This window comes from Periplaneta americana, chromosome 15, assembly GCF_040183065.1.
Source record: "Periplaneta americana isolate PAMFEO1 chromosome 15, P.americana_PAMFEO1_priV1, whole genome shotgun sequence".
Lineage (NCBI taxonomy): Eukaryota > Metazoa > Arthropoda > Insecta > Blattodea > Blattidae > Periplaneta > Periplaneta americana.
The window spans coordinates 87,613,434-87,625,460 of NC_091131.1; the positions used below are offsets into that span (position 1 = coordinate 87,613,434).

At 33.4% G+C, this 12,027-nt stretch overlaps 1 protein-coding gene across 7 annotated transcripts in view; it reads right to left on the bottom strand.

Annotated features, from left to right (window-relative positions):
• Window positions 1-12,027, bottom strand: part of l(3)mbt (lethal (3) malignant brain tumor) — a 59,131-nt gene that overhangs the window by 13,461 nt on the left and 33,643 nt on the right. For 6 of the 7 annotated variants that reach the window (XM_069847828.1, XM_069847829.1, XM_069847823.1 and 3 more), the window contains 4 exons: window positions 7,015-7,179; window positions 4,882-5,086; window positions 2,797-3,020; window positions 504-732 (listed from right to left, as the gene is read on the bottom strand). In XM_069847828.1, coding sequence (XP_069703929.1) covers window positions 504-732; window positions 2,797-3,020; window positions 4,882-5,086; window positions 7,015-7,179 — 823 coding nt within the window. The remainder of the gene's footprint in view (window positions 1-503; window positions 733-2,796; window positions 3,021-4,881; window positions 5,087-7,014; window positions 7,180-12,027) is intronic. The other variant, XM_069847830.1, reaches the window with a different exon arrangement.

Here is a 12,027-nt window from a genome sequence, read left to right on the forward strand (position 1 = left end):
TGTTTGACAATTACATGTTTCAGTATATTTTAGTGCCGTTTTTACAAAATTTTCAACTAATAATTAATTAAAGGGATGCTAGTTTGTATTATTAAGTCGGGGGGGGGGGGTGACACAGTGCAGATTGTTCCGTCGCTTATGCTATAGAGTAGCAACTAGCAGTGAAGAAAACATTTATCTTCTGCTGTCGGTAGCTTTTTAATGTGCCAGTTGATATAAACAACAATAAAATGAAATATAATGCTTAGTATAGATTTTCGAAATATAGATTACCGGTGAACGTTTTCAATAATAAGAATTTTCACTATGTTGAAAGTCAATTAGTCGAACATTAGTAAGATAGACAGTAGCATCTTCCCCTTCACGGATTGTAAAGAGTGTGAGTAGAGGGGAAAGCCTATCAACCAAACTGAAATGGGGATTAGTCAGCCAGGTAAATTTCTCATATTAACACAGTTACAAAGTTAATCAGTGAGCTAATAATTAATTCATGTGATACTCACTATTGGGGGGAGTCAGTGTATGTCCATGTTCATCACACCAGCCAACATGATGGATGTATGGAGATGTTGGATCTGCCCAGTAGTCATAAATATCATCCCAGCTGTCGAAGTGGACCAGAATCCGATTATCCATCAATTCTGCCACTGTAGCAACACATACAAGTGAAGAGTTCTTACGGTCCACAGCCTCCAACTTCATACCCAGCCGAAAACCATTTGGACAGATGGACTGCACAAAGTAAGAGATAAATTACATGACTATAAAAATGAATGTGATCAGAAATTTAATCCAGAAATAACACTTTAATAACTATTTGAATATATTAAACACTAAATATATAAAATAACTAGTCTCTTGATGTTCATATTTTTAAAATATGATACCACATTTATCTCTGACTGAGGTTCTGGCTGATACGTCTGTTATCAGGCAGTAGATCTCACTTGACAACAACAGTGTAATCGTTTCTGGAATCTGTAGAGTATAGGAGACGAAACAAGTCCTTTGGGCAAGTGGTGAGTGGAGGGGCCAGTCCAATAACCGCTCGGGGCTGAAGGAAGTGAGCGACTGCAGAGAGGGGAACTTAACTGCAGTTAAGATGCTGTCACGCGCATCTTGCCCCTCAGCGGCTGCAAGCCAATGCAGTCCGCAACATACTCCCATACTGATACACTCCACCCAAATGTGTTAACTTACTTTACAGATTCCATAAACTGAGTTTAGTTGCATACATCTGAAGTCTGATTAGTGAATTACGAGTACGTTACTAGTCAGCAATCTACATAATGGATAGGGAAAGGAAGTGGCCATCATACCCCATTATCTCCTGGCTTAGTTGCCTTATTGGTGTCACGATGTTCCAATCAGAATTTGGACTGCTGACTAAACATACCGTATTTACTCGCGTAATAGACGCACTTTTTTCCATAATTTTTGGATTAAAAATTCAGGGTGGATGTTATTTGCGAGGAAAAAATTATAACTACCTGACATCCCACGTGATAATGACAGCTGGTTTCGATATCGGACATTCAAGTAATATTGAAAATGATCGATTGTACAACTTTAACAGCATTGATGTATCGAATGCTTACGAGCAGTAATAATGTAAAGTGCGAAATAAATAAAAAATGTAGCACAGTATAACCTAAAATTGAATATAAGTAGGCCTATACAAGTATTAAAAGGTACAATCCATTTTTTTTTTAATTTTAAAAAGAACTAATCATAATAAATTAACTATTTTTAAAATGTAAACATGGGAAGTGATTCCAACAGTGTGATTGTATATTACCATAGGTAGCAATTGAATATGTAATGCATACATGATGCTGAGATTTTTTTCCCCTGAATATTACTGCCAAAAATTGGGGTGCATACATTATGCAATGGCGTCTATTGCACGACTATACTGTTTTCGCTGTAAGAAAAATCCTAATGTAAACATAAGCACGTTGCTGTCATACCCGTGATTGGCTCCCAGACGAAACACTCACACGATGCAGGAGAATATAGTTCTGTATTTGGAAACCATAATCTTGTATTATTTGAAAATAAAAAATAGAATTCTAGTTGTTAAATACGATGAAACATATAACTTCACTGATATGTAAAACACTATGTAAAAGAAAAGCTACTTATATATTTTGTTATTTACAATGAACGCGGATGAATACCAAGAGTAATACCGATGTAGTCTGTTCTTGTAACAAGCTGGCGTCACTTGAGTTCGTAGTTATTCACGTAAGCACGTGGTACTGCAATATGGCTTCTGCATCCTGCAAGGAATAACTTATTTGTTCGACAGCGATTGACCTTACACTTAAGTTTAAAATAATTTAATTACAGTAATTATAAAGTAAAAGTTTCCTAAGCAAACTAATGCATAGTAGTGAGGTTAGGTCTACTTGACGAGTAACGGGAAATGTTTAACATGAAACAGAATGTACAACAGTGGGCGGGATCATGTACTGAGAATTTAAGGTGCCACGCTGCGGCCAATGAAGGCTCACTTCAGTCACGTGCTATTGTTTACATTAGGATTTTTCTTACAGCGAAAAGATTATAAATATGGTACACACATATCACATTGCCATGTACTGTATTTATGTCTGACATTATCTATTACCTTCTTCAGAATTTTCACATTAATTTAATTTAGATGGGAAATGTATACGAGGTGAAGAAAAATAAATGTGACTGAACGGTATATTCTTCATAACACAGCATTGGATGAATATCTTCATTAATTACCGGGAAGCAAAGACCTGTAGAAGAAAGTTCACTACTTACACTGCCAGTTTTATTGGCAAACAGATTTCTTGGAGCAGCCTGTGCTCGACACTGCTTCAAGTAAGTGCTCCAGTTGAAGTTGGCATGAGTGTAACCTCTTGGTGGATGCAAACGATGATTATTTTTCTCACACCACCCTGCTGGAAATATGTCCATTGAGTCTGCATTTACCCAGAAGTCGTAATTATCCGAGTATCCATCGAAATGCAGCCTTATTCTGTAACCTATAAAACAAAAATTTTTAATGCAAATTAGTTTAAAATTCTCTTGCTAGAACATTGCAGGTTCCAGTGTGTCACATACCTATGATGCTTATTGGCCATAAAGAACTTTGTCCGTTAACATTTCTCAAGAGACTTTATTAGTTACTATTCCATTGTTGTTATTGTTACTTCACTCATATCAAAAAAGTATTATTTCTTTAACTGTAGATCTTATATTGCTCTTAAGGTTCCTGAATATATAGCTTTTGAGTTCAAATATTTAACATATTTACAGACAATTCTACATAACTTAAATTTTACACGAGACATTTCCTTGCTAAGTATACAGTTTCTTTACAAATTCTACAGTGTTTCCAGGAACATCTTTCCGCAAAAAGTAATGATATGATTTTTGTTGTAGGTCCAGTTACATCTCAAGATCATTTCAGATTGTAACATCTGTATCAATGGTATTCAACCAGGGGTATGTAAAATTTGAAAAAGCATAATATACTGTACACATCATTTCATTATAAACACTGAATGATCAGGATCAGACTCAGGATTAGCCACAGGAAACTTTGACAAGAAGTCATGTAAATTCAGAGTGTCATTTTATTTCACTTTTCTTTATTAGTATAGTGGCAAGATTTAATTTTTAATTACAAAAATGCATCTATTGCATGTATGGCAGCTTTAGAGTCCACTAAAAAAACAGCTTTGTTATATTTAAGTGAGTTATTCTAATGCAAACCTAATAACTTCACTTCAGCTTGTGCTGACCGACTGCTATATATTGAGAGAAGGGGGGTTAACTCGTGCTCCTGCACTATCTGGTCCTTTCCACAATGAAACATCTGTATATACAGCGTGATTCACGAGTATATTTCTGAATACTTTTGAGCAAAAAGTGTCATATGATCATGCTCAATATTTTCAGAGTTACACTAATTTGAATTGTTACAAAAAATACTTTTTTCTTTAATTTTAAGGATAAAAGGATATTACAATTAAAGAATGAACTATTCAGGAGTATCATTTCTTTAATTGGCTAGTATTCTGAAGCTAAAAATTGTTGTTAATTTCATAGCTGCTTCGTACAGACATTTTTTTTCAATTTTTAACTACAAAATTACATTTTTCTTTTGCACACATCACAACAATTGATACAAATCACATCATCCTTGTAAACTCAAGACTGTACATTAGAATGCAAAATTTAATTGTAAAGAATCGAATTGCTAGAAGTCGTGTGATCTGTAACAATTGTTGTGATAAGTGTGTAAGAATAATAATTTTAGTTAAAAAAAAAAAAAAAAAAAAAAAAAAAAAAATCTGTACAAAGCAACTAAGGGATTAACAAACAGTTTTAGCTTCAGACGTATATTTCTGAATAGTTCATTCTCTATTTGTAACATTTTTTTATCCTTAAAACTAAAGGAAAAAGGTATTTTTTAACAACTTCAAATTAGTGTAACTCTGAAAGTACTGAGAATAGGACACATGTTTATATGACACTATTTGCTCAGAATGTCTTCAGAAATGAGCTCTGTAAGTGAATCGTCCTATATATTATGTAACCAGTTTGTTAAAGGATATCTTTCTTCTGTTGTTGTTGTTATACGAAACAGAAGAAAGATATCAATAACATAATAGTTTGGTGCTCTGTGCATTTCGTATATCAGGTGTAGAATTTGTTCATTTAAACTGCATATTAATTTAATTGTATTCATATGTTAGAATTAATTAAGCAGTGATAAATTACATGTGTACATATGTTCTGGGAGAAACGTCTGTGTTTGCGTAAAATTTAAAGAATTCTGTGCTCAAACATAAAAGGAAGATGATAGGTACAGGAATTTTCACAGCATAAAAAACTGACCTTGAACATCGACTACTGTAAGCACACAGTAGTAGGATGGATGTTCAGGATCTATACCCTCCATTTTCATTCCGACTTTAAAGCCGTTTTTTGAGTATGGGAATGGATCTTTGAATAACTTCACAGGTGCTGCTTTGGCTTTGCAGTGCTCCAAATACTTCGTCCATGAGAAACCACTTTTGCCAGTCTGCCATGGTAACCTTGGCTATAAAACACAGAGAAGAGAATCAGAGTATTATTTGTTATTAAATTGCTGATAAGTGAGGTTAAAAGCAATGTACAAACTCAAATAGGGTTACCAGATGTCGAATTTCGCCAGAAATGTCCTGCATCTGGTGAGGCATTGTAGAAAATCATAAACTCTCCTGTTTTTTCTCGTCATTTCTCAGAAAAACTGTCTATGCCTGCAGTACATTAGAGAAATTAGGCCTATGTTTGTAAAATTTAATTGAAGGAGAAGGATCTACAGGAATGACTAAATATGTGTCAAAACTAACATTTTTTTTTATTTTCAGCCTAAAAATACTTCATAGTATTATTGACTTCATTTCAGCAAAATATTAAGGTCGTTAGGAAGAAAATAACTGCTTTCACGCCATTTTTAAATATGTGTGCTCAAACTTCTCGTTCAATATCCAGAGTGTGTTTATTTTACATTTTTCAACATTTAATATGTAATATCTCAGACAATAATAGAGATAACTGAATAAAAAATTTCAGGGCATATTCTCACGTCATACATGAATAATTCTGTACGAGGAAATTGTCAAATTGTAAATTAAAGAAGAAATTAAAAATAGACGTGCAATTTTTCTTTCTGTTCATAAAAATGCAAAATAAAAATATAAAAACTAAAATAATCAAACTAAATTGATTGCCAGTCTTTTAGCTCTCATTTAAGACGAGATTTGTGATTCTGTCATACTCTTCAGAGCATACATATTATTTCCTTTATAATATTGCATTTTTTATGTCTATGACTGTACCATAAAGGGCAAAAGTGAAAATGTTGTATTTAAAAGATTTCATACGTTGATATGAAACTATGTTAGAGAAATATGAGAAAACAGATTGCTTGTAGGCCTTTCCCCTTAAGATATGACATCTGTGTTGTCTGGATTTCCAAAAGTATTTGCTGGATGACAACATTCTTTGTTCAAATAAATTGAGTCATCACAGAAGTACGAACGAACAAGAAATTAAACAAGCTATAAGCTTATTCATAATCTGTAGTTAAATAATTAATTTAATTAATGGTTTTATTAATAGATTTGTATAAATTTTATTGTATACTAAGACTAACAACTTATCTTATTATATAACATCTTGAAAACAAGAGTCATGTCATGTCTGCTTTTTCACAGAAAATCCCACTTTTTCAAATAAAATATCCTGATTTTCATTTTTCTCATCTGGTAACCCTAAACTCGATCAAATTTCTGAGAAACAGAACATGATCTTACAAGGAAACTGTTAATTACACCAAACTGCATACTATATGTAGTTACATCTCCACAGTAAACAAAAAAATAGAGCAAAAAAAAATAATTTGCTGCCCATACTAACTGTAAGTGTATCTTTTATTCAGATTTTAATTTCGCAATCTTATAATTGGTATGGGAGGTTTCAACGTTAACTCAATAACATATCCCTTGTTACAAAAACTTGTAAGTTACATAATTTAAAGGATACAGCCAATAAGAACTAAGATTATTGTAGACTGCAAAAGATACAATAGACTGTAGAGGTGGAATATAATATGTCCACAAAATTTCTCCATCTCAGAAAGACATTCTGGTTCTTAAACAGATTTTACTAGTTCAAAAAATTCAAACCTGAGACAACAAAGATCTTAAATTATGCAAATATGGCTTTCAGGTAAAGCTCCCTGTGAAGCAGACGAATAATTTCAGGGAAAAATTTTTCCGGCACCAGGAGAACTTGAGACAGTGTCGGGTGTAGTTCCTGGGTAGCTCAGTTGGTAGAGCATTCGTGTGCTAAGCGAAGGGTTCCAAGATTGATACCTGGCCCCAGAACAATTTTTTCCTTGCAATTATTAAAGATTATAAAGTTATAGATTTAATAAGTTACATTTAACAATTTGCAAATTCCTCAGATAATATTCGTCCATACCTTACTTGCATCCTGAGTTCCATCATTTGACATATTTTCCTCCTCACTGAGTGTTGGCGTTTTTGTGCTAGGTGCAAGGAGAGAAGACGATGATGCGGATGATGTTGACTGGACAGATGCAGAAGAAATAACCGAAGTTCGCATCTTCCCACCATCAACTTGCTGCTGTGAAAAGTGTAACGTATTTAGATTTTGTATTTGTTAATAAAACATGGTATTAAAACGTTTTTCTTTCAAGCTATATGCAATCTTATTGTACCAGGTACCGTAATTTATAGCAAGACGAAAAATATCGATATTAATGTAATTTTTCAAGTGTATTAACTTACCATTCTGCTGTTTAATACCTTAATTAATACAGAGATTCCTATAGTAATTGACTGCCTATTTATTTCCGCCTTACTGTTTCCATAACAGTATACTTGTATGAATACAATAATCGTGAAGCAATTGTATTTCGAAATTTCGACGATTTCAGCAAACAAATTTTACCTATATCAGTCATGCATGCATGTTGAGAGTCTTAAGATAGGGTCTTGCAGGATAAAGCAGTGTGCCTATTTTTTTTAAATCTGGAAAATATTTGTAATTTAACACTTCTTTCAGAGAAAAACTGTAAGCCTACCTTTTTATGTTTGGTAATAATCGTAATGATAAAATGTAATAAAAAAAAACTTCATCAGCCTTTGAAATTATTTAATGGGATGCAGACAAGTCCAAAAAATATTGATGAAATTATCAACAAATCAATAACATAATCTTAATCTCTCAAACTCATTCAAAGAGAATATTAAAAAATGAAGAAATTATCAACAAACTGACAATATTAATCTCTCAAACTTTCAAACATAATATTATAATCACTCTACAAAGATGGTGACATTATTGAACTTCTATATTGTAATAAAGTTAGTATCTGTTGGAACAGTTCAGTCTATAACATATCAGAGTTTATATAAGGCTTAAAATAATAGTCATACTTTAAGGATCCCTTCAGACAAGGCCACTTCAGCAGTGCCGCTAGTGGCTCGTTAGTGACGCTGCTAACGCGCATTTTAAGTGCTGCTTAGTATATTAAAATTTTTGTAGAGAATTTTTCAGTCTTCCAGTGAACATGGACACACACATTCCCCCCCCCCCCCCATTTAATCGCATTTTACATATAGGCTACAGCAGGTTTTAATTCGTATGATTTTAAGTTCGTTTCCATACAACACTGGTCTGTAGTCTTTTATACTTGTACATTTCTGAATCATGGAGGGTTTGAATAATTTTTTTACACATCTCAATTGATTGTTGTTATTTAAATTAGACCTATGTAACATTAATTGACAATATAATAGCCTACTTACATAATTTATACATGTTCAATGGTTTTACCATAGCCTACATACTATCCAACGAAAATATTTCTCTGCCACCGATTGAAACTCGTAAACAGAACATTATAAACCATCTACTACGAATCTGTAAAGAGTCCTTATTCGCATATTGTATTCTGCATGAGATTTTTATTGATCGAAAATTTTCTTTGTAAATACGTGTTCTGTTTCTCTCAAAAGTATGCCGACAACAATGGCCAAACGTTACTCATAACGCAAGTCAGTTACAGAAAATAATTAACATGTGGAACTGTAGTCTTCGTCGTCTGTGATAATGTCCATTGTTGATAGGGATCACATTAATGGCTACGGTACTAATGTAATGAAAATGATTTTATATAAGGCGATCTTACATTAACATAGCGCGTGGCTGTTATTTCCGATGTGGCGGCTTCTCTTTGTTTACGCCTTAAGATGACTGCGTTGTTGCACATTCTACACCCTGTTTGCTGCCGAGCAGGACAGTATATTAAATAACAGCTGTTTACTAAATGTGGCAGCAGTGGAAGTGCAGACATCATCAGCGGCCAATGACAAGATGCGCACGTTTAAATGTAGCCGAGCTGAAACGTGATTGGCTGCCAGAAATAAGAACGATATGGCTATAATAAGTTAATAACTCTGGACAAAGTCAGCCAGATACATGTGTCTTGTTTCAGAGGATGAGTAGATGATCACCATAACATAAAATTTAATCGAAAGCAACAACGAAATATGTAAATGATATCTGGATTATAATCAGGCCTAATAAAGAACAATATCAACTACCGGTACTAAACACAGCTCAAATGTGCTTCATAAGACAGCCACGTTCGCCTGTTTTCGATGATGTTTTCATTTCCGAATAGTTAAAGGCCACTGTTACAGCTATTAAAATCCGGTCCAAAAATGACATGTTTTATTATGTTACGAGCGCGACAAACTTATCAGTACGGTATTGTAGAAACTTCTTGTGCATTTGCTCATTTTCTCATTAAACCACTCAATTACTTGCCACAATCTACTGACAATATTAAGACAACACAACATTTGTATTTTCCTCCATACGAATGTGAGCTCTCTCTCTCTGGTTATCGGTGAAAAAAATCCTTGAAACTGTCAAATGAAAATGGGCACTATATTGTGGCTACAAACGAAAATGAAATAACATATTATCAGATAATTCTATCATAAATTTCATTAACTACTCCACATTCGCCTACATACCGCTAGCAGTACATACGGCACTCTAAACATTACGTTGTACATTCCTTCTGCTTTGATATGGCACAAGAATCTAAACACGCAAGTTGTTTACTCAGCTCTCGTACACCCACATACAGGTCTGACAGCACTCCTACTGCCGATTCTGTGCTTGTCAACCAACAGCAGTAATTCAAATGAAATCTAGTTTTGCTCAAAGTTGCCGTTACAAATACAATAACTTACAGCCATAAAAACAAGAATTAATGAATGTTCTAATCTGAAACTCGATAAGCCACAATAATGAAACAAGTGATTGTTATACAGCATAGCCAATTACGTACTCGCCATTTCATCATGATAAAATTATCATTATTGTATCGATTAAATAATTGCAATATTATTGTACTTTGATGTCATTCTTTAAGAACTTTACTCGCGGTATCAGTTATCATTAGTAATGTATTTAGTCGTGCAAATATGATTGTGCAGAAACTCTATAAAATAGCTGTTATCAAGTATATAGGTAATATAGTTCACTGAACGACTGTAATAAAGTGTTTCAATTCGACTACTTTTAATCAGTGGCGGCACTAGGATTTGTGAGGCCCTAGGAAAACCTGTACTCAAGGCCCTATATCAATGACAATAATAATAATAATAATAATAATAATAATAATAATAATAATAATAATAATAATAATAATTAATAATAATAATAACAGAAGTAGTAGTATACTTACGATATACTGTGTCTGAATTCTGACCTAGCCTTCAGTTTTAGTCTTACAAAAAATCTTACACACTGACAAATCACAGTAATCTATTAGGTTAATATTTTTTAAATGAACTAACATGTTTGCACACGAAATCAAAACTCATTTCATTTTCATACTTTTCACTGAATTGAAATCTTGAATCACATCTGAATAGTCTGGAATATTTTCATGCGATTTTAGACGAGTAAGGCTACTAAGGTTTTTCCAGTAGTTACACCCCTGAGTAGATAATGCCGTCATTGAGGTCGGAAAAAAAATAGACCCTATCTCGATTTTTAGAATATAGGCTACAAGCTAACGTCGATCCTGTTTTTCTTTATTGCTTATAATCCTGAAATAGTGGATAGCTGAAACGTGTCTCTTATTGATGTCCAATGGAAACACAGAACTTTCTTCTCGAACGGGTTCTTTTTCGATAATTTGCTGCCTTTTCTTGTCCTGAATTGGATGTGGCCAATTGGCACGATCAACGCTACCAAATGTGTATATTTCACTAATTGAACCCGCGGCATTAACGTTTTCATTAGATGACTCACAACCAGTGATTGTACTCCATTTATTTGTAGAAGAGGGGGGGAGGGTTCTTGGAGGGTCAAATCGTCACTTCTCGCAGAATGCTCAGTTACGGGCATTGTTTCGTCTATCTTAATATATTTCAACATTGAACAGCATAACTGATTCCTCAATTGCTCTGTCCCCGCCCGTTTTTGCCTTTTTAAATGGCCTGATTCGAATTTTCTACCTCTGTGGCGTTTTCTCCCGGACATTACAAAGAAAACATAACACATTTAACTTAAAAAAATGATAACGTTCCTGGAAAAGTATAACTGAATAAACAATACTGGAACTTTACCGCAAGAAGTACGAACGTTACTTGTCGGTCTTGTAGCATAAATATGGCTCATTAGAATAATTTATATTCATTATTAGGTAATGGAATATTTATAAACTTTATAATTCAAGAAAATGTACATTTATCGGCGTTGTATAACGTGTTTTGAACATTTCTAATTTAATTTAACAATTTGTGATAATTATTTCAGTTTATTATTATTTACTAACCGTACCCGTGCGCTCCGCTGCACCTGTTAGAAATAAATATAAAGGAATTACATAATTAAAATAGGACGTTTGATCCAGGGAACAACTTTTACAACAGGGCAAAATAATCTGCTTTGCTCATTACCCAATTTTTTTTTGCATTGCACTTATTGCATATATATTTAACACGATTCAATTGAGCATAGTTAAAATTTGAATTATAAAATAATGGATTGCTAACCTAACGTACTATTACTGCATACTAAATCAATACACTCTCGTTGTTCGTTAATTCTCTGAGATTAAAATGAATGTACATAAATATTATTTTAAGAAATACAGAAAACGAATGTACAAAATAGCCTATCAAATTTTCTGTGCATAAGAAGCTATTTTAATCTTACCTGTCCTCGATTTACTCAGACGTTACTGTAATAACATTATAGCACTATGTCCATCTAGAGAAACTACACTTTCCAATGGTGAAATAATAATTAATTATACAAATCGGTTAATTTAGCTTCTGATATTACTTCATATAAACACAGAAACATTCTCTGTAGGCTATGTTTAATAGCTTTCGATTGTTGATGTCCAAGGCCCCTGTTTCGATTGTTGTTGTCCAAGGC